At 36.9% G+C, this 24236-nt stretch overlaps 2 protein-coding genes across 4 annotated transcripts in view; both read left to right on the top strand.

Moving 5' to 3' along the window:
- Positions 1–22090, top strand: part of LOC146890638 (putative ATP-dependent RNA helicase DDX60) — a 100769-nt gene extending 78679 nt beyond the window's left edge. For both annotated transcript variants that reach the window (XM_087900926.1, XM_087900924.1), the window contains 8 exons: positions 1445–1549; positions 3318–3459; positions 9995–10116; positions 11538–11685; positions 12515–12657; positions 16423–16574; positions 18110–18172; positions 21160–22090. In XM_087900926.1, coding sequence (XP_087757052.1) covers positions 1445–1549; positions 3318–3459; positions 9995–10116; positions 11538–11685; positions 12515–12657; positions 16423–16574; positions 18110–18172; positions 21160–21259 — 975 coding nt within the window. In that variant the 3' untranslated portion in view covers positions 21260–22090. The remainder of the gene's footprint in view (positions 1–1444; positions 1550–3317; positions 3460–9994; positions 10117–11537; positions 11686–12514; positions 12658–16422; positions 16575–18109; positions 18173–21159) is intronic.
- Positions 1–24004, top strand: part of LOC125413989 (putative ATP-dependent RNA helicase DDX60) — a 337410-nt gene extending 313406 nt beyond the window's left edge. For both annotated transcript variants that reach the window (XR_015736168.1, XR_015736167.1), the window contains exon 39: positions 23527–24004. The gene's annotated coding sequence lies outside the window, so the exon portion shown is untranslated. The remainder of the gene's footprint in view (positions 1–23526) is intronic.
- The last annotated feature ends 232 nt before the right edge of the window (positions 24005–24236 follow it).

The following is a 24236-nucleotide window of genomic DNA, read 5'->3' as shown; positions in this document are numbered from 1 at the left end:
AAAGAGTGTCAGTAAAGGAACTTTTTGGTTCCCTTTATAACCCACTGTAAAGGAAATGAGGAGTTCAATTCTTTTATTATTCCTCCTGTCCTACCATTAAGCATATAGGACTTAAATACAGTAGTAGCTAGAAATATGGCTCAGATGTTAAGAACATGTTAGGTTGTTGCAGAGGACCTGAGTTCAGTTCCTAGTGCTCATACTGGATGTTTCATACAACCCTGTAACTCCAAGAGGTCTGATGGCCTCTTCTGGATTCCATGAGTACTTGCATATACTGCCTCCCCCATGTATACACATAATGAAAAACAAAACAATTATTTCTTGTTTTTTGTTGTTATTTTTAAAGGACAGCAGAGATTTTTCTTGCATTCTGTAAACTCTCCAACCTAAGGGTAGACAAGTAGACATTTGAGTGGTGCTAAGAAAGTTTACTTTTATTGCAAGTTCATAGATCTTTGAGACAAAAGTTGAATACTGCACATACAAGAGTGTTGTTTGGCACTGGAGATGAAGGGACATTTTCACTCCTTTGGCTTCAGCCAAATTCCTTCTAATAATTTTGCAGTAATGCCATAAATACAGAATAGTATATCTAAACCCCTTCTCATGCCACTCATATGTTGCATGCTCTGAAACTTATAATATCTTTTCTGCTCAGATTGTTTGGAGACATTTTTTTCTGGTTTGGTTTTCTGTACTTACCTTATTCACGTTTCTGCTAATGTGATAATACCATGACCAAGGGAACTTATAGAAGGAATGGTCTGCTGGAGACTTTGAGTCCATGACCATCATGGCAGGAGCAGGGCAGCAGGAAGGGAGGCACTGGAGTAGTGGGTGAGGCTTCCCAGCTTGAGACAGGACCACAAGGTAGGAACAGAGAGCTAACTGGGAATGGCACTGGTTTCTGAAGCCCCAAAGCCTACACTTGATAATCCTTCACAAACAATTCTGCAAAGCAGAGAACAAGCATCCAAACACATGAGCCTATGAGGCCATTGTCATTCAAGCTGCCACAGTGCTCTTTAGTGTGCTAAAGGACATACATCCTATGTTAGGTGATGTGCTACATGATGAAGGAAATTGTGTTGTATTAAATCTAATTGAAGTTTGTATATTGTTGCTGTGTTTTGTAATACTTTTTGTATCCTATACAGTGGGTGACCAAGAGCACGAAAAGGAATCCTTTTAAGGGTACCTTCTTTTCCTTGTGTGCTGTAGTCAGAGGAGACAACCTTTGGAGAAGAATAAAGTAGTAAAGGGGTAGCCCACAATGATTCACTTTGCTTTCGGGGTATAGATCTTGTAATCCACATTACATATGTATAAATTATGTGATATGTGTGTGTGTCTTTCTGCATGCCATATGTAATTTATCCTGTGTTATCTCTTGTAAAGACATTTCACTTAATGTTACTGAACAAAATGCTTCTCTTTGCAGGCACTGTCAGTGCTGAGGCACTCACTGTTATCCTTCAAACGTCCCCGAGTCACAGACATGTTAAAGCTGTACTTCTTATATTCTTTGCAGTTCCTGGTGAAAGAGGTAGGAACCAACTCCTCTCTCTCTCTCTCTCTCTCTCTCTCTCCCACTCTCTCTGTCCTCTGCCTGTGTATAATAAGTTTTCTACTATATAGATAGAATTTTTTAAGTAGAAGACTTGATTTTTTAATATTTAAAAAATATTTATTTTTTATTTTTTTAAAAAGAAAATAAACTACCTTTTCCCATTTTACATGCCAGTCCCAGTTCCCATTCCTTCCCCTCATCCCATTCCCTATACCTTCCACTCCACTCTAGCCCCAATCCACTCCTCAGAGAGGGTGAGGCACATTGCTTGGGACAGGTCCAGGGTCCTCCCTATTATATCTAGGCTGAGCAAAGTATCCATCCAAAGAGAATGGATTTCTAAAAATCCAGTACAAACAGTAGGTAAAAGATTGGCCCTACAGTCTTCCCCATTCATACAATTGTTACCCATACTCAGAGGGACTAGTTTGGTCCTATGCAGGTTCCTTCCCTGTCCAACTAGCGTTGGGGAGCTCAGCCCAGTGCTCTGCTGCAGGTCTCTGCCTCTGTTGCATCCAGCAACTGATGACATTTAAGATAGTCATCAATTTGAACATAGGGCAAGGTCAGTTCGGGTACCCCCTCCTCTATTGCTTAGGGTCTTAGTTGGGGTCATCCTTGTAGATTCCTGGGAATTTCTCTAGTGTCAGGTTTCTTCTTTGCCCCATAATGACTTCCTCAATCAAAATGTCTCTCCTTTTTTTTTTTGCACTCATCTCTATCCTGCCTGCATCTCTACTATAATGCTTCCTCAAGTTTTCCTCCCCTTGTCTTCCCCTTCTGCTGTCCCTTCTCCCGTGATCCATGCTCCCAATTTTGTCAGGAGATCTTGTCTATTTCTCCTTTCCAGATGGATTTATATATGTTCTCCTTAGGGTTCACCTGGTTACTTAGTTTCTCTATGGTCACGGACTGCAGGCTTTTTATACTTTGCTTTACAGCTAGTATACACCTATGAGTGAGTACATATGTTCATCTTTCTGGGCTTAGATTACCTCACTCAGGATGGGTTTTTTTCTAGTTCCATCTCTTTGCATGCAAATTTCAAAATGACTTTTTTTTACCACTGAGTAGTACTCCATTGTGCATATAAATATACATTTTCAATATCCATTCATCAGTTGAGGGGCAGCTAGGTTGTTTCCAGGTTCTGGCTATTACAAATAATGCTGTGATGGACATAGTTGAACAAATATCCTTGTAGTATGGTTGAGCATCCTTTGGGTATATGGCCAAGAGTGATATTGCTGGGTCCTGAGGTAGGTTGATTCCCAATTTTCTAAGAAACTGCCATACTGATGTCCAGAATGGTTGTACAAGTTTGCAAAACATTTTATCTACATACGTGTGTATGTGTGAATAGATGTCACATATGTGTAGGTGACCATAGAGACAAGAAGATAGCACAAGGGTGCCTGAAACTGGGATTGTAGTTGACTGTGAGGCTCTCAGTGTGGATTCTGAAAAACTGAGCTCAGGTTGTTTGGATGAGTAGCAAGTGCTGCTGACTGCTGAGCCATCTCTCTAGCCCTAGATTTTTGGTTTAATCACATTGCATTCTTGTAAACCTTAGACGACAATATCCAATAAGTACTGCTACTTGTATTTCATGTAATTATTAAAGTTTGGCTAGATAGTAGTTATATTCTTATTGGCATGCAGTATTTTAAACTGATAATTGATAATCTGCTTGTCACTAATTCTGTGAGTTGAGTCCAACTAACAAATTATTTCTGTTCTCTAGGGATATCTAGATCAAGAAGGTAACCCTACAGGGTTTGCTGGCCTTGTATCACATTTACATTACCATGAACCATCCAATCTTGTTTTTGTCAGTTTTCTTGTAAGAGGTCTTTTCCATAATCTTTGTCAGCCAACTCATGAAGGTAAGTTTGAGGGTTATGTTGTCTGTGTATGTGTGTCTGTTTATCATCAAAATTATATTATCAAATCGTACAGCATGCAAAAAATATGTAATTATTAGTATATGGTTATATATCAAATAATACTTGATATATGCTATATATGTGTAAAATTATATATATGTGTGTTTATAAATTCTTCCCATGAAGGGAAAAACAACTGATAGATTTATAGAAAACTGGAATTTCAGGAATATATTTATTCAATTACCACTTGAGAAAGTAGCAATTAAGCATAACAATGTATATATAAAAATTTTATTATTTTTTATTTTACACAAAAAGGAGAATGATAATTATATAGGCAAATTATAGGTTTACAAATAAGATAAAATGAAATCAATAGTAATAGATGTCCTATTCAGTGACAATGACTTTAAAATACTCACTACTGCAAGTTGTGACTTGAAAAGTGTGTTTCCTCCAGAATTCTGAGCATACTGCATAATATACAATATTTATAAACCCTTTCCTTGAAATTAAATATATGATCAACTTTGAAAAACAGCACAGAAAAACGTTAAAATATAAAACTCAAAATTTCACCCTCAGATAATAACTAGTATTATCTGTGAATATTATCTGCAACACTATTTTCTTTGAATATAATTGAACAGTGTTCACCAATACCTGATATTTCATGGATTATGTGTCTGAGATCAATTGTATATATAAATTTTGCCCTTATTGGGTAAAATTGTTATAATAAATTCCATACAGCTTTTAAGGAAAAACTTTGGGCGCAACTTTCAAAATGAATTCTTCCTGCAGTGTCTCTGAAGTAAATATTTCCCTCTCATAATATTTGTGCTTATTGTTGTGATATTGCCTGGTGCATGATGTCTTCAGTGCCTCCTGCTTTCTCTTCTGTCCCTAGCTGATAGAAATATTTTGCTTTGTACAACACCTGTAGTCTTTATGCTCTAAAAAATGTTCCATTTTGTGATTCCTCAGAAAGTTTTGCTCCTCCCAAATTTGTAAAAGATAAAATCATTTCCTACAAAAGAAAGTGTGATTGTATTTATTGTTGCTGACAGAGGTAGTCAAAATTGATAACTTTATAGAGGATGCATATAGAAGTTAAATAAATGGACAAGTTTCTAATCTTTGAAGAAGTTAGAGACAATACTAAATGTAACTAGCCTGAGCCAAAGTTACTGACTCTCACATTTTAGGCATTTCTACTGTTTTCACGCTCTTGGGATGCAGTGACTCACATGGACTGTGACTCCAGCTGAGTTGAGGAAGGTTATCTGTGGGCTTAGTTTTGGATATTTTGTCTTTAGCATCGAGAAGCCATAAGATATTATTGATTAGGTGAGAGAGGCTATCATGGTTTGCATGAGAATGACCGCCATAGGTTCAATACTTGCTCACCAGGGAAGGGCACTATTTCCTTTGTTGAAGGAAATGTGTACATGGACTTTCTTTGCTGCTGCCAGTGCGAACAATGACATAGACACATTATTAAATTTTTCCCGTTGCTTAATGCAACTGTCTATAAATATTAAAAAATATTTTATTTATTTATTTATTTTTAAGCCAATCTATTCTTATATTATATGCATATCCCAGCTCCCATTCTGCCAAACTTCCTACTACCCCCCCCCATTCCTTCCTCAGAGAAGGTAAGTCTTTCCATGGAGTCAACAAAGTCTGACACATCACTTTTAAGCAGGACCAAGGCCTTTCCCCCTATGACTAGGCTGAGAAAGTTATCCCTCCAAAAAAGAATGGGCTCCAAAAAGGCAATTCAATCAGTAGAGATAAATCCTGGTCCCACTACCAGTAGTCCCTCAGACTGCCCATGCCATACAATTGTCACCCATATTCAGCCTACATAGGACCAAATAGACCCTCTGAATGTGGGTGACTTATTAGTTAAAACCTTGGCCTTATCTTAGGCTCGTCCCATGAATTCTTACACCCTAAATTAACCCATTTGTTTTAATCTATATTCTGTCATATGGTGTTACCTCTCTTCCATCTTATACCTCCTATTTCTTCTCCATGTGTGACTGGTGACTTTACCTTTCTCCCTACCAGAGACCTCTCTGTCCCCAGAAATCTCATCTATACATCCTACCTAGCTATTTGCTGTTCAGCTTTTTATTACACCAATTATAGCAAATATATCTTCAAATAATGTACAAATATCTCACAACAGAAATGTGTCATTTGGGGTGAGTTTTGAGGTTTAGGAAGCATATCAAGTACAGAGTCTCCCCTGCTTCTCTGCCTGTGGATCCAGATGTTGAACTCTTAGCTACTTCTCCAGTACCATGTCTCTGTGTGCCTTTCACAATGATAATGTGCTAAACCTCTGAAACTGTAAGCAAGTGCCAAATAAATGCCTTTTTTAACAAAAGTTATCATGATCCTATTGTCTTGTCACAGCAATAGAACACTAACCAAGACAGAATTTGGCACTAGAAGCTTGGTATTGCTGTGACAGACTTGCCACACTGCTTGTGGACAGTAGGTGGACTTTGGATTAGGAAAGCAATTAAAGATTTTTTAAGTGAAGCTTGATGGGTCATACTAATAGGAGCATAGAAGACAGTAGCACTGAGAATGATGGAGATTATGATGCTTCAGCTTAAGAGATTTCAGAGGAGAAAAATATTAATACATAACCTAGAGACTCTTGTGATGTTTTGGTAAATTTTCTGCTCTTATCCAAAAATATGCCACATTCTAAATTGAAGAGTTCTAGATTCAACCAATGAAAGCAACACATAGAAAGAAGACCCTCCTACACCATTTTTCCTTTTTCTATTTAAACAAAAAGGAAGGCTTTAACTTTAACAAAGTAAAATTACATATAACAAAACAGTTGTCAAGCAAGAATTACCATCACAATATTTATATCTATTTTATCTTTTATCATAACAAAGGAAAGCTATAACTATCTATTCTTCAACTCCATCAAAGACTCAAGAAGGATATAATATTACCTAAATAAACAAGAAATAAGCAACTTCCAAACTCTAGAAATGACAGAGACATCTCACTGCCTATACAGACATCCAAAGTTTTTCTGTACCATTGGGGCATCCATCTTCAGCCTACAGGCCCATAGTATCCAGCAGATATTTCCATGAAGCAGGAAATTTTAAAGACAGTTCAGTCACTTTCTCCTGTATCCTACAGAATGTCTTGCAGGCTTTTTCATGAAACAGGAACCCTGAAGGATCATCTCACCTCTAGGCAAGTTCAGCAGTTCTCTCTGTGGGTTCTTGGTATCCAGTTAAGCAGTTCAGGAAAGAGCAATTTCTTGCCCAAATGGTTAGCAAACTTCATAAGGAGCCTCTTTGATGCCCATCTTCCTCTTGAGTAGCTTGGTGCTGTCAGGAGCAGATGTGTCTCATTGTTATGAAAAACCCTAAGTTATTAAAACATCTTAAATTCCATATTCTGTAGTCTTTGAAAGATATAAAGAATGCCTATTTAACTGAAAAATATCTCTATATATCTAGAAAGTCTAACATGACCACCAGCTTGACTATTATCAATGATTATCCATCAACAACCTATATTTCCTAATTATACATTACATTTTTTAAATGAACCACACAATCACAATACCTTGATTGTGATATCAAAAGCAGAAATACATATACATATAACAAAACTGACCATAAATTTATATCAACAAACCAAGATTCATACCAATGCAAATCAATTATATCTATATCATCCTCCCTTTAAAATGTAAAATAACATTTATAAATAATATTTGGGAATATGGGCATAGTTTTTTCTCTTCAAACTGCTTTGTGCTGTATGGGGGCACTGTTATTTAGGTCTTTCATGGTATAACCTGTGTGCTAGGTTCATCTCAGTGAAGTAATTTTCTGAAGATGTTCATGGTAATCTTTCAGGAGGGCGTGGTCTATCATACAATAGGATCTCATCTTCTGTGAAAACAAAAGAAAAACCTCTTTTCCAAAGCATCATATCCTTAGACCCAAATTCTGAAGTCACGATACTTTTATAATATACATCCTGGTTTATCTTGGCAGCCGACATAATGAGATGTGTCTCTGTACTTGGTGCCTTTACAGTCAAAAAATTCAAAGAAAACACAATAATATATGTAATACAGACTTTCTGTGAATTTTTCATTTTTATGTGGCTTACTTTTACTCTATGACTTTATTCTGTAAAGCATTAACTTTATATTACAACTCTCTATATTTTTTATTTTTTCTCTTCCAAGCCTACATGCTTTATCTAACACCATGACCCATTTAGAGGTCTTTTATGTCTGAATCTGTCCTATTGCATTGTCCTTAATTCTCTACTGTCTTGAAGAGCTTTAAAATGCTGAGCAGCTTGGTTGCGGCTGCTCTGGATGTTGACTCCACCTCTCTCCAATTTCAAAATGGTGGACATAAAATTTCTGCTAGCTCGGTGGCCACCAGGTAGGAGTCATACTCAGCACTTTAACTCTGAGAATGAGTGTGCAGCACATGAATTCTTTCTGAGTTACAGCCAAATCTGCCACACAGAGCACTGCGCAGTCTGGCCTATTGTGAATCTGTAATTCTTTACTATCTGGGAGCACTTCTTAAAATGCTAAGCACTTCTTAAAAACTTAAGTTGCCTCATGTAGGGGTAATATGGTACTGCCTGTTTACTGCCCAGTCTAAATCTTAACTGCCCTGTTATTATAATAATTACAATAATTTTTGCCTGAGTTCAGCACAGTTCAGCATGGTGGAGCTGGAGCTGCTCATGCCTCTGAGCCATGTGCATGGCACTGCTAGCATGGCATAACTGCTTGTGTCTCTGAGCCACAAGTAGTACCCTCCTTTCAGGTGCACAGCAACTCCAATTGCCATCAAACAAACCATAGCATTATAGTCACAAATCTCATCCAAATGCTCTGTCTCCCACAAGAGACAGAGGTCATGCTGATGGCACAGCCCAGAAAGCTGGCATTTTCAAACCACCATATTTTTTTCCTGATGCTGAGTCAGGAAAATTTCTTTGAGGCACCAAGCTAACAAATAGCAAAAATCTGAGTTAATCTCTCTCTCTCTCTCTCTCTCTCTCTCTCTCTCTCCTCCTCTCTCTCTCTCTCTCTCTCTCTCTCTCTCTCTCTCTCTCTCTCTCCTTTTTAGGCCCTCTCAGGTTTTTAAGGATTTAGCCATACTTTGGGTGCCAATCTATTGTATGGAGAGTGGAGAGTGTCCCACTGCCCGACTAGCTTAACCCCAAAATAATTACACAGAAATTGGATTAATTTAAACACTGCCTGGCCCATTAGCTCTAGCCTCTTATTGGCTAACTCTCATATCTTGATTAACCCATTTCTATTAATCTGTGTGTTACCATGAGGTTGTCGCTTACCGGCATGAGTCTAACCAACATCCCTCTTGGGCAGAAGAAGCATGGCGTCTGCCTGTCTCTTCTTTCTTCCTCCCAGAATTCTGTTCTGTCTACTATGCCCACCTAAAGACTGCCCTATCGAAAGGCCAAGGCAGTTTTCTTTATTCAACCAATGAAAGCAACAAATAGAAAGAAGACCCTCCTACACCATAAATGAAAAAAAATGTGATCAAAAAAAGGTTCAAAAACATTCATATCAGAGAATGTATTCCAAATTCATTTCCTGAACTTTGAAAATTATTTAAAACATTGCATATTTTGATTGAATATTGAATAAATTTAGAAGTCAATGTAAAGTTCTCTTTACTATAATAGTGGCAAGGATTTTAAATTATTACTGAGGAACTATTGGAATTTCACTCACCTGTATCCATAAGTGTATGGGGAAAGACATTCCAGTGATGAGCAGGTAGTGATTGTGCAGATGGATCTGTTGCAGCTCCTCATTGACTTGGCAACTGGCAGTTACAGTAGCAAGATCTCTGTGGTGGTTTGAATAGGAATATTCCCCCCACAGACTCATATGTTTGAATGCATGGTCATTTGAAAATGGTGTTACTTGAGCGGGGGGATATGGCCTTCTTGGTGTCGATGTGGCCCAATTGGAGGATGTCTGTTACTGGGAGTGGGCGTTGGGGTATTGAAAGCTCAAGCAAGCCCAGTGGCTCTCAGTTTCTTCTTGCTGATTCATGATTCAGATGTAGAAGTCTCAGCTGCTTCTCTAGAACCATGTCTGCCTGTGTGCCAGCAAGTTCCCTGCCATGATTATAATGAACAAAACACCTGAAACTGTAAACAAGTCCCCCAAATACATGCTTTCTTTATAAGAGTTGCCATGGTCATTGTGTCTTCTTACAGCCATAGAACATTGACAAAGACAGAGACATTATCAAAACTTGGTCAAAGTAAACAAGGTTCAGTAGTAGGAAAGATAAAGATGATAATGAAGGTAAACGCAGGAACAAAAAAGCTCAAGTGAGAAGCATCCACAGCTGAAGTTATTCTACAATTGTTATGAAATGAACATAGCATTTATTTTAGAAATGAAAAATTGATGTAATCATTTTTTACATATATGACACAGAACTTTTGTTTTTCACAGGCTCAAAACATTTCTCTGAAGATGTAATGGAAAAGCTTGTTTTAGTATTGGCAAATCTTTTTGGAAGAAAATATATTCCAGCCAAGTTCCAAGATGCTAACATCAAGTTTTATCAATCAAAGGTAAAATCTTCTGATAAAATTGATTAGTACTACTACATAAATTCTGCCATAAAAGATTCAGCAGCAATAGGATTTTATGAATATGGGGTAGTTAAGGTGTTTTATATTTAATTTGTTCCTTTTGGAAATAGTGTGATGTTTTTCAATAACTTAAAAGTCCCTCTTTGAATGTGTTTAAAGGTTACATACCTTGTGGATAAATAGGAAGAAAGTACATTCATGATTTTAATTGACTCCATTCAAATGCAGTATTAATGAAAGGCTGTACAGGGGCTGGGAAGATGACTTGATACAGTGCTTGCCATGCACTCATGAGGATCTGAGTGTGCATTCCCTGCACCTACATGCAGAGATGTACATTGTGACATACCTTGTCATCCCAGAACTGAAAAGTCAGAGAAATGTGGATCCCTGGAGCTGCCTGGGGCAGGCTAGCCTAATTGGAGAACTCTAGGTATGGTGAAAGACCTTGCTTCAAAATATAAGGTAGAGCACCCACACACATATTCATGTTCACACACACACGAAATGCAGATAATTACACATTTAAGCCCCAAAGCCACCTTCATTGTTGAATTGTTTCTGGAGATATGACTGTATGTCACAGTGTCATCTCTGAGAAAGCATTACAAAGTTGTCTGGGAAATGGTCTAAATCTTAGAAACAGCTTTCCAATTTTAATATTTTCATCTTGCTTGATCATTTTTGAAAATATGCATTTGTCTATTTAATGAAAACAGTTGCATTTATTTCCATGAGATCGTTCATATCTTTCTGCTCTTCTTGGTGCTTTGCGTTGATTTTCTTAGCAATATCCATGTAACTTCCTAATGTAGCACCGATGGCATGGATGAGAAATGTGCAATTCTTGTCTTCGCAGTTCTTCATGTCTAGTCTAGGGGTCTTAAATGAAAATGATTTGTGGCGGCATACTTTATATGTCATAGTTTACAAACACAAACCTAGAAAAAAATTAGAGATACAGAGCTTTCATGTGTGCAGGTTGAAAAACTGATCAACGGTGTTAGCCCAATGAAGACGGTGAGAGTTTCAAAACCTCTCCACTAGGTTTAGTTGATTCTGAGCCTGAAAATATGCTTTATCTTCTTTGTTTTACATATATGTCCCTAAATCCTTTGAGATTACTCATGAGTCTAGTGGCAGTTGAGGACATGCTTCTGCTCTTTCAAGAGCTGTTTTGATTAGGGAGCTTCAGAGCAAGAGTTATGAGTAGAATATTTGCTCTTTCAAGTGCAAGTAAGAACAAAAAAATTTAACCTCAGTTCAGTCAAGAAAAAAAGAAAAAGTGGCTTTATTGAAAACAAAAAGGTTATACTGTGTGGTCTTTTACCTGAGTTGCTTCAAGTTCTCAGTGTTTAAGGAAGGTGTTCTCTGCTCTCTGAAAAACCTTTGGCATTTAGGTGTTCCTTGAGGACCTCCCTGAGGACTTCAGTGAGGCCCTGCTTGAGTACAACACGCAAGTGACAGAGGACTTTGCTGCTTTTCTGCTAATTGTGTCCCGATTGGCTGATATGAAACAGGAATATCAACTCCCCTTGTCAAAAATTGGTAAGTGTGTTTCACTTCCCTGTGGATCTATTTAGTAATAGTCTTGTCCAAGGATGCTAGGGATGCAGGTCATTGGCAGTGCTCCAACTCTACCATTTTTGTCTCAGAAGGCTGGCACTTTAAAAAAGTCAGCTTGCCTTAGAATAATTGGAGTATTTCTGCTAAGAAAAAAAAAGCTAAACAAAAGAAATTTGGGGAGATTGTGACTCGCAGTTAAAAGGGTAGTGGAGAATGAAAATTAAACCAATTTGAATCATTTTTAAATGGTTTTGATTAAGGACTGATTTTGACTCAGTCCTAGATAATGGAGCAAGGATGTCTCTGAGACAAGAGAAACCAGAGGAATTCTTTTTTATTATTATTATTTTTATTTTTTAAAAGTCTTATTTTACATACTAATCCCAGTTCCCTCTCCCTCTACTACTCCCCCTACCTTGTCCCCACCCCATCTACTCCTCAGAGAGGGTGAGGCCTCCCATAGGGAGTCAACAATGCCTGACACATCACTTGAGGCAGGACCAAGGTCCTCCACCCTGTATCTAGGCTGAGCAAGGTGTCCCACCATAGGGAATGGGCTCCAAAGAGCCAGTTTATGCAGTAGGAAATAAACACTGGTCCCACTGTCCCTCACAAACTGTCCAAACAATGGCTGTCACCTGCTTCAGAGGATCTAGTTCAGTCTTATGCAGGTTCCGCAGCTGTCAGTCCAGAGTCAGTGAGCTCCCACTTGCTCAGGTCTGCTGTTTCTGTGGGTGTCCCCAACATGGTCTAAAAATAAAATCTAAAGGAAGAAGAACAAAAGGGATCTATCTCAGCCATTTCTGGTCAGAATTCACAGGTAAAGAACGTGAAGACTCACCACTTGTGTCTCACTTGATGAGCTGCAGGGAAGGAAGGATGGCAGTTTCACCATTTGTTTGTCTGTCTGGAAACTTTGATGTGGATTTGCTTCGTCCAGGAGTTTCAGATAATGTAAGTAAAGGGTGATGTTCATTAATCAGTCTTCTCAGGGCGTTTGCTCCAGTCTGAGTGGTATAGTATAACAGACTGCTGTCGAGGCTGTGAAACGCTACCATACAGATGATAAAACATTATACTTTCCATTGTAAGGAAACTATTTTTATTTATTAATTTTCCTAGCCTGATCACAGATAACAGTTTTCCCTCTCTCTCTCATCTTCTCCTAGTTCTTCCACAACCTTCGCTCTTAACCTGCCAGCCAGACACTCCTTTCTTTTCAGAAAATTGTGGGCCTCCCATATATATCAGTTAGTCAGGCATATCAAGAAAAAATATTTTGCAAAAAACAATTTTTAGGAGTTTTAATTTCTTTGTTTTGCATGGGCGACTGCAAAAAAACTGGTTGGATATGTAAGAGATTGGTAGTTACATATGTTGAATAAACACTATTAATTTTTAAGCATTATAGTTTCTTTTCCCAAGATGGATGTGATGGCTCATGCCTATCACATAACTGGGGATGCTCAGCATAACTGGGGATGCTGAGACAGGAGCACTGCTACATATTTGACTATTGCATAATGAGTTTCGGGTAGGGATATACTGCCTTCCTGTTTCAAGATGAGAGGGAACTGGAGGAAGAAGAGGAGGAGGGAGAAGACAATAGCAAAATAATTCTGCTTTCCATTTATTATGCAATTAATTTTAATTTATGAAATATAACAATCACCTTTACTTCTTTTTACATGTAAGATTTCCGTGATATTCAGATGGATTCAAAATTCAAATTCAAAATTCTTATGTTTGCACAACAAGCATTAGCTAGAAAGTCTGTGTCTTGTTGCTGCAATATCAACATCTATTAGAAGGTACATTCATGAACTCATTCCCACTCACCTTCATCGGCATCAATTAAAAGAGACTTAGATACATGCATGAGCTCCCATGAGGGTTCCCACTCACCCTCACTCCCCACTAGAAAGCAGCTTCTGCTTCTCTTTCCTTCATTTTGACGCATCTGTTATAGGTATTTAGACTCATGTTATTTGACCATAGCCTGCTTTTTACTTGACCCAATTCACTTTATATAAATTTGTTTTACTAGAATAAGGTGCATTCTCTAAAAATTTCACTTACTTGTAATATTTGTTATATTCTAGTGTCTCTGAGTGTCTTATGAAGAGAGGAATACACATAAATTGAGGACTCATGCCTCTTCTGTATTTCATTTCCTTGTGTTCCACTAAAGTTACCCAACTTTCCATATTTTTCTGAAAATAATTCAGTTTACAAATGACTATTTTTTTATGTTTGTGTTTTATCATGTAAAAGAGAAGAAATGGGTAATTTTACTCTCCTGGAGAATATTTCCCTGTGTTTCGTTTAATATCTGTAAGATTCATCTATGTTTTTACAGTTATTATGAACTAACACTGACAACTTAACCCATCAGTCTTAGATCCTAGTCACATGGTTTGGTGCTTTTTCTCAGTGCAGCGTTCTCATTTTGCTTCCTCTGCTTCTGGAAGACAACTGCTCCTCTGCCTTTCCTTTTCCCAGAATTCTTTTAGGCTGGCTGCCCCGCCTCTACTTCCTGCCTGACTACTGCCCAATCAGCATTTTATTAAACCAATACTAGTGACAAATCTTTACAGTGTACAGCATTTCTTCCTTTTTCTTTTCAAAATGAGACCCTGAATGTCATCTTTTTTGTTTAGTTTTTTTCCCTGATCATTGTCTACAACAACTTGTAACCAACACACTAAATAAAGACAAACATTCATAATCCATTTTGGGCGGGGGAATGTGGGCATAGTTTTCTAGGATACTTCCTGATGATTGGGGGGTGCTCTATATCTTACAAGAATCCAAAGAAAATTTAGGATTTTCAAATTTTGGTCAGGTCTTGCCCGGAGTATTCTCTGTGACTAAGTCATCTTAGCCAGTAGCCTTGAGCTATTCTGGATGCAGAACTCAGAAGAAACTGCAACAGAGGTGCTCTAAAATCTTGGATCATCTATTTGTTCCCACTGGAAATTTTTCAGGAGTTATTCCTCAAACAAACCTTATTTTTCTTAACCAAGAATGAATCCACAACCTCTCTTTTCCTGTGGTAACAAAAGCAAAATATTTTCTCCAAAGTAAAATATCTTTTCACTTGAATTTTGAAGTCAAGGCATTTTCGAAATATACATGTTGGATTAATCCAGCAGCATTAATAAGCAAATGTCTTTTAGCTGCTGTTGTTCAATCCTCAGAAAACAATTTAACAACATGCAATATCTTTTCTTTCTTTCTGTGACTTTTTTTCTTGTTTGAATTGTTTATTTTTAATTTTTAAGTTTTTTAGTTTTTGAGAAAGAGATTCTTTGTGTATGTTCGACTGTCCAGGAATTCATTCTGTAGTCCATACTGGCCTTAAACTCACAGAAATCCACCTGCCTTTGCCTCCCAAGGCCTGGGATTAAAGGCATGCACTAACACACCTGGCTATCTATTTTTTAAAGACTTTCTTTATTCTTTTTTTTTCCTTTCAAGTCTATATTTATTTTTAAACACACTATAAACCACTAGAAGGCTTTTTTTTCTGTGTGAATTTGTCTTTACTGTTCATCTATATCTTTTCTGAGTCTTTAATCTGCTAAGAGGCATGAATAGGATTAAAGCAGTGATTTTGGCAGGTGGATCTGTCCCACTCCTTGTCTTCCTGCATCTAGGTTCATGGTGGATGTACTGGAAGGAGGCACTTTTTTTTTCAATAACTTTGTGGAGTTCCTAGGTTCAAGAAGCATGTCACCACCAAGAAGCATGACACCCACTGTTTATAAACATCATTTAAAGATTTGGTGGAAGACCTCTTAAAAAAGCTGGGAAGTTTTTACTGCTAACCCTGAGTTAGGGAGCCTTTTGTAAAGGATCCCAGTCTCTGCTTGCTGCCATTAAACAGAGCCTACGGCAGTAAAGATGATTACCTAGAAGCTACATTGATTCTGTTCTTATCTGTCTAGAATCCTTTTCATTTAAAGCATTATCAGGCATTATGTGGATATTCTTTTCAAACTTTTGGGCCCCATTTGTAGACAGACGTTTTAGTCCTGCATGGTTCCACAGTCATTCAATCCCAAATAAACACACAGAGGCTTATATTAATTATAAACTGTTTGGCCTATTGTCCAGGCTTATTACTAACTAGCTCTTACAACTTAAATTAACCCATAACTTTTTATCTATGTTAAGTCACATGGCTTGGTATATATCAGTACTCCTGTTGGTTACATGAGGCAGAGATTTCATAAAACAAACAGAGACAGAAAACTCCTTATTTGCTTTCTTCTCTTTTTTATTGTTTTTCTTCTATCCTCTCTCTACTTTGTTTTTTATTCTGGATGTTGATTCTGAAAATTAGTATGTTTGTTCAGTTAAATATTCTCTTGTGACTTGCAGGCCTCCTGCTCTGTGAAACCCCATTTGCAAAGGTAATCTCTGAATTGTTAAGAAGATGTGAAAGTTTTAAATTAACTTTTTTTTCCTAGTCAGTGTTGCTCTATTCCAGCAAGGCTGGTGGACTTGCCATTGACATACTCTGAGGACAATCCTCTTCACAGGTGGAGTTGACCCATGCTCTAGGATGCTCTGCCTCAGTGTGTGCAGAAGGCACCTGCTTTTCTACCAACAGAGCGTTCTTGAAGAACATTGATGAAGATGAAATGACTACAAGTTCTAAGTCAAAAGCCTTCTCTCCTTGTGAATAACCATTCAAAAATTCTATTTCTTTAGGTTGTTCTAAATACAATTGGTATCAATCACACTCGAGCCCCAGTGCTGTGGCCACACAGATTCGATAGTACAGGAAGAAAATTGCCACTTAATGCATATGCAGTTGACTTCTATAAGCATGGATCCCTTGTGGGATTAGAACAGGACAATAGGTATGTTCTCTCCTGATAATTCGAAGAAATCGTTAACCCTGCTAAGTATGTCAGATTTTCACTTCCAGACTGATGGCAAAGATGATGAAATACTATACTATTTTTATTTCTAGTTTGTCAGCAAAACTTTGGCATTTATACCAACTGACTATATTCAAAATGTATCTTTGTGAATAATCAAATATAATACATTTTTATATTTATTAGAATTCTATGTAAGCATCATTTGGTATTTTAATAACAAGTAGCAATCTGGTATTGCTTAAGGCCTGAGAGAATATAAAGTATCAAATTTTTATATCTGGTTCTGAGATAGTTAGTTTAGTTTGTTGCCAGAGAAGCCATTTCTGTAATTATAAAAAGACTCAAGCATTATTTAGGCCACTCTGCATACAATTACTGTGTTGTGGTCACAAAAGATGGACAGTCAAGGAAGAAAACTGCCTCGTAACACATATGCACTTGACTGCCGTAAGCAAGGATCCCTTCTGAGGTTTGACCAGGTAAAGAGGTATCTTCTCTCTTGATAACTTTAAGAAATAATTAGTTATGCCAAGTGTATTAGATAGTTATGTCCAGAGAAATATTGGCCCAAATGCTAAACCCATACATCTAGAGCCAAATACACTAAGGAATTTAGTATATATGTAATATAAAAATCTGAACAATACCTATTAAGATATAAAAAGTTTTGATAATACTCAGAAAACTCCTAGAACACTCTTATCTATTCAACTTGATTTATTATTGTAAATAAAGTAGTTGTTGCATTAGCAAATAATAGTTTTTGTTAAACTTAATCATTGATAATCTTATAATTGTATATAAAACAATATGGCTACACTTCATCCACATCGTTTATCTTTTCCCAATTGTACCTCTAAAGCCCAGCAAATCATCTTCCCATTTTGGGGTCTTTGAATTTTGTCTTTTTTTTTTCATTTTTGTGGCCCATTGAGTTATATGAGGGCTGTCTGCATGAGTGTGGCGCACAGGGGCCCACCAGTGTGTACAATCCTGAAGAAAAATGATTCTCCCTTCTTCAGCTCACAGGCCCTGTGAGCCTACCTACTGTTCAACCATGCCAGCATGTTAATGGTCCTTCTTTCATCCATACTTGCATGTTAGTGGTCCCACTCTTGTACATATTCTGTGCAGGCAACCTTAGCTGCTGTGAGTCATGAGTCACGCCATGCCCTGAAGCTGGCATTTCACTGCACTCCCCTCACATCCAGCTCTTAGTTCTTCTGGTCTCCTCTTCTGTGATGTCCCGCCTTGGTGAGGTGACACAGATGTTCCACCTAGGGATTAGTGCTCAGCAGTCACTTATCCTCAGCACTTTGACCAATTGTGAACCACCCATTTAAAAAACACAAAAACCAAGAAACAAAAAACTCCAAAACCCCAAACAAACAAGTAAAAAAGCAAACATAGAAACAGCTGTGTTATCATGGCTAAGACAGCTATAATTTGGGGGTATAATTAATAATAGTAAATAATTTTGTGTCATTAATTTCAGTTTTTCTGTTGTTTAGGATACATCAAGGGGAAGCTTACCGGTTGTTGAAAGATTTTTACCTTACAATTAAATCTATCAGGTATGTTACATGTTTCCTATTTTTCAGAAATTTAATTGTAATTTTAAAATGTTGAGATTTTTTTCATGATTCAGGTATGGAAAAGTGTCATGGAGCCTGTCACATACCATTCATTTCCACTTCTTAGAGGGTTTATGAATCCACATCTGTACAGCCTCTTGGTTATGCTCTGTAATATAATTAATTACATAGTACTTTGGAGATTAAGGTCTATCCAAAGGGAGTCTCAGGCTCAGGAACTCACACCAACAGGAAACTAGTCCAGAGCATCACTGATACCACATCCTGATATTCCCAGTGGTCTCAATTGCAAAACCTTGTTAAACACACAATGTTTCTGATGTACCATCAGGTCTCCAGTTTATATCATGTGCTTCCTCTTGAGTATCTTGCTACAGCCTATATTTTTCTACGGGGTTTATCTGACTGTCAGTGCATAGCCACTTCCTGATTTGATTTGCAACAAGCCCAGTTAACCACAAGCAATATTAAGCTTTATATGGGCACCCCATCCTTAGGCTCTATTGACCATATAATGTCACCTGGTTAAATGACCATCATCGCAGTCCCTCAGGTCTAAGTATATTTCAACATTTTAACAGTGGTTCTTTATTTTGTCAAGGGTATATTCAAAGTGATCATAAATATTATCATTATTACATCCTTAATAAGCAATTATTTGTTTTATTTCCTTGATCAGAGCTGAATTAGACACATATACACACACATAGTGTGAATTTGAGGCATACAAGAGCAGAGGGAATAGCTTTGTTCATATATAGCAGTGGTTCTCATCCATCCTAATGCTGTGACCCTGTATTGCAATTTCTCATGTTGTGGTGACCCCCAACCACACAATTGTTTCATTACTACTCCGTAAGTGTAATTTTGCTACTATTTTGAGTCATAATATAAATATTTGATATGCAAAATATCTGATACATGACCCCAAAGTTTAGATCGCTGATCTATAGCATCTCTAGGTGAGGTGGCATATACTTATCCAAAGTATAATTTTAATAGCAACTCAGTAGCCTCCAGAGATACTAGAGTTAAGTCCAAAGCCAGGCTGAAAAAGAAAAGAACATTCATTCATTCATTCATTCATTCATGTAACCAATGTGACTGCATTATTGGTTTGAGATACTTTTAAACATCTGAGGTACTAGGATTTTTAACTTCTGCTCTTATAGTCCTTGTATTAGCTACTTTTCTGTTGCTGTGATAAGACACTGCGAACAAAGCAAATTATAGAAAGAAGAAAGACTTAGTTTAGTTTAAAGTTCCTGAGAAATTTGAGTCTATTTCAGGAAGATAATTCAGTGTTACATTTTAGAATTATGGCTGCATATTTTGAGCATCATGGACACAGAGCTGTGAATGTGAGTGTGGCAAGTGATTGTAGAAAGATCTACAGTCTTTCTATGTGGTTGAGATGTGTCAGATTGTCTCAAAGTGTGCAACACTGAGGGTGGTCAGAAATGAATGAAGGTCTGAATTATCCCTAATTACAGAAGTAATGATTCAGTATACTAACTCTACAAATACTTGTAATTGAAACATTGATACTGAAGTTCATATAGTAGGTAAAGATGACCAATGTTTAAATTGTTGTTAATGAATCTCTCTTTTTCTTTCTCTCTGTCTCTCTTACAAACACACACACACACACACACACACACACACACACACACACACACGAACACTGCACTGTGAAAGTGACATTTGTGGGGAAGTTAAAAAATAGTTAGAATTTATATATTGTGGATATCAGAGGACATCATCACAATGATTAGTCTGTAACTCAGGAGAAGCAAATTAATGTCACAGATAAAGATTTCAGTTTGTTTAAGAGTAAAGGCCCAGGAAAGATGGTTTTCTAGTAGGGGCAAAATATTAAACAATGAAAGGCAAATAATATGTCAGATTAGGATTTATTTCCACCAAGGCTACTCTCTGTGAACTGTTAAGTTCTGTGTTTCTTCTTCCTTTCTTCATGCCTTTGTACCAGTTTATTAATGCTGATGTAGCAAGTTGTCACATAATGATATAAACCTACTTAAATATTATCATTCTGGAGGTCAAAAGTCAAAATTGTGTTCCACTGGGTAAAACTGGGTTTTGGGGCACTCTGGTGGAAAACTTGGCTCTTAACCAACCTTTAGGACTTGTCTGCATCATTTTTACGGGTTCCCTACCCTCTATTTCCTTATGTCTTTGAGACCAGGGATGTTCAATGGAGAGAGCTGAGACTGTATATCAAGTGTCCACATTTCATTCCTCTAACATCAGTTCTCACTTTCCTCACACTCATGAGCAATTTGGAGAAGTTCATTGGCTCCATCCACCTAGAGAACCCAGAATAACCCCCTGCATTCAAGATTAACTATTACCTGTGGCCTCTTCTGTGCTGGTAATTCCGCATTGACATGGAGCCTAACATGGTTACAGGTTTCTGGGGATTTAGGAGAGCACATCTGCATTAGATGAGGACCATTATTATACTGGCCACATCCCATGTTAATTTTTTTTCTCACCTACCTGGGAAAATAAAGAAAACTTTTTTTCTCTGTTGTGAATTACAGCATTTTGTGAATGCAATAATAGCAAAACAAAACAAAAAACAAGAAAACAACAACAAACCCTACAAAGTATGTCCACAAGATACACAGAGAAAAGAAATTTTGTTGTACTACTTAAGGGAGCAAGGATCAAAGGACATAGAATTTGGTAGCTTTTCAATTACCCTTTGGTAATACAGGCACTGCACAAAGCTCCTTGTCTTATCTTCCTTTTTCTTTCATATTTGTTTGTATGTACATTATTTGGCTAATGAATTTGTTTCTTATAAATATTCCTTATAATTTGCTAATAATATCTCATCTCTTTCCAGGACAACCTTTCTAAAAATAATACTCATGACACTTAGTTGACTAATAGTATATATATTATATATAGTATATATATATATATTCTTCTATTTGCAGTGTCTCCTTACGTGAACTGTGTGAAAATGAAGAAGACAACGTTGTTTTAGCATTTGAACAATTGTCTGAGTCTTTTCATGAGAAGTTTGAAAAAGTGTAAAAAGAAAAACTTTGTAAATCACCTAAAATATCACCATATAAGCTTTGGAAGTTGTATATTTTTTATTCTTATGTTTTGATCAGACAATCATACACAATGAAATGGAATGAGCAACTTGCTGTGCTTGGCTCTGAGCATTCTTGGCTGTACCACTTGGTGTGCCTAAAACTTAGTTTCTTTAAATGATTGACTAAAAATGCTTAAGTCTCTAAATTATTGAGGACTGTATGAGAAAATGTGGGATTTGCATGTATATGTTTGAAATTTTTTTTTGCTCTGTGAGACACAAATATCATTTTTAAAATATTTTCACTGTTAATATATGTAAAAAACTTATTAAAACTAGAAAAAAATCATGGCAGTATCCTGAAAATGTAATGCATTCTTCCAAAACAACATAACAAAATTATACTGCTTAGTGACTTGGCTCTTGAAATAGTACATCTTACAAAATAAGTTACTTGTAAAAAAATTGTTTTCATCCATTTTTGTGAAGCTTTAAAGAAACATATAGCTAATGTTTTGCTTCATTTTAATTGTATATACAGATTGTTGAAATAATAACCTCATTGATTTCATTTGTGTGAAATATATTCATCTAGTAATTAACTTGCATGGTACCATTCATTCTGTAGAATTATTTACATAGGACCACTCTGTAATTGAGGCCTTAGCCTCAATTCTCAACTCAAGAATTTATCTGAAACCCTCAACTCGAATTTACAACACTGAATCCTCAAAACCAAGGATGAGTCTTTTCTGTTACTGACAGAATGATGCTCTTTTTGTGTCACCATAGGTAGATGGTACTGATTAAAAAAATAAAAACTGCTATGGTTCATTTATTTTGAAGCAAAAAAGATCCAGTTACTAAAAATGATGTAGCATTTCATGAGTAATGTTAGAAATCTCTACATTGGTGGTGGTGGTGTGGGATGCAGTCTAAACTGCTTTCATTCTTTAAATGTTACAACAGTGCTATAAACCAAGACATTTAGAATCCTGCCTACCACTTCCTAATTCCTACCCAGTGGAGCATTACATAATGTGAAATTTATTGTCTTGTTAGTTGTAACTTAATGCTTGTATTTAGTCCAGATGGGAAAAGAAGATTCCCCCATCCCTATATGCAAAATCTAACCTGGCTTCTAGAGTTTTAGAGGAGTGAGATCATTTTTGTCATCTGGGGTCTTCTTAAATGTGCAGAATTATATGTAACATCTTTGAAGTGCATCCCCTGGGAATGGGGGAGGTCTGATTCTTTAGTCTTTAGTCAAATCTAAAGAGAAAGCAGGAACAATTTCTCAAGAGTGAGTTTAAGAGAAACACATCAACAAAAAGTTGGAGCTCAGAAAACCTACATAAACTGTAAACTGGTAAGATATTTTCCTAGAATACTTTAGAACAAGGTAGAGCTTATGATGATCCCCTGGACCCCAGAGAAGAGAAAAACCAGGCAAAGAGAGGAATGGGTATCCTGTGCCATGATATTTATCCCTCAAAGTTAGCAGGTTTCACACATGGAAAAATGCTCCAGACTTAAGTGAGTTCTACGTTGGAGAAAGTGAGTTCAAGGTAGACATGCTTTACCCTGTCTCCTGGGTCTCTTGCATGGTGTTCAAACCTCCCACTGTCCACAGAAGCAGAGTATGGGTCTGCATTCTTCTAGGAAAATAAAGTTTGGGTATGACTCTAACAGCAACAAGACATGAAGTTGAAAACATCAAACTTTATTAAACTTTAAATTTCTGCATAGTAAACAACCAACAGAACCAGAGAAAACACCAGAAAAGGGGGGTAAAATGAAGAATATGAAAGAAACTAAAAAAAAATCCCCAAACAGAAAAAAAAACCTCAAGCAATCACAGAAAATGAACAAATGACATCAGTAGGCATTTTTCAAATGTATAAAGATACAGGAAAAATTACTCAACTCCAGCAATAACTAAGGAAATGAAAACTAGATAGAATTACATTAAAATATATCATCCCAGTTGGCTATGCCAAAAATGGCAGGAATAATATGAAATATTATAGACACTCATAGAAAAAGGAACTTGTGAATTTTTGGTGGGAATGTTAATTAATGCAGCTATTTTTGAAAAACAACATGGATGTTTCTTAGTATACATATTGAGGCTGACATCACTTCCAGATTCCACTGCTGGAGAGTTGGAGACATCTGTACCTGTAGGCTGCTTGCAGCATTCCTACCAATAAGCCAAATGTAGAGTACAATTAAGTGTTGGGTAAATGAGTGGTTACAGAAGTGTGTGTGTGTGTGTGTGTCCCCATAATAGAGTGTTATCCAGTGACCAAAATGTGAAATTATGTCAACACTGGAGGGCAGTGTGTAAAATGAAATAAGACACACACAGAAAGACAATGCACACAGAAGGAAGAAGAGATATAGAAATAAAGTTACAGTAAAATGGTGGTTATTAGAGGCTGGGAAGAGTCTAGAGAGTTAAGTAAAAAAAGGATGTGAAAAGTAGAAGGAGCATTTGTTGTAGTAATACCTTCTCATGCTCTATAACACAGCGAGATGATTGAGGTATGCAAATTAATTACACATTTCAAAATAACAAGTAGGATGTTAAAGCTCTCTACTGCAAGGAAATGATGTTTCATGATGGATGTACCATTGCCCCAATCTGATCGTGATACATTGCAGTAAAATATTACAATGTATTCCTTGTATAGCTCCATGTGTCCATTAAAGAAATAAACAAACTACACCCAAAATATCTGTGAATTTTCTTTTATTGAAAGTATATTTATTATATAATAAATAGGATTAAAGGCAATTGCCTTTAATCCTAGCACTTGGGGGTCTGAGGCAGGCAGATCTCTGTGAATTTGAGGACAACCTGGTCTACAGGGCCGGCTCCAAAGATTCAGAGAAACCCTGTCTTGGAACAAAAAGAAAGAAAGAAAGAAAGAAAGAAAGAAAGAAAGAAAGAAAGAAAGGAAGGAA

Source organism: Myodes glareolus, chromosome 23, assembly GCF_982192425.1.
Source record: "Myodes glareolus chromosome 23, mMyoGla1.1, whole genome shotgun sequence".
In the NCBI taxonomy this organism is placed as follows: Eukaryota; Metazoa; Chordata; class Mammalia; order Rodentia; family Cricetidae; genus Myodes; species Myodes glareolus.
Note: the sequence above shows the minus strand (reverse complement) of the source record. Positions and strands in the feature narration are given on the sequence as shown.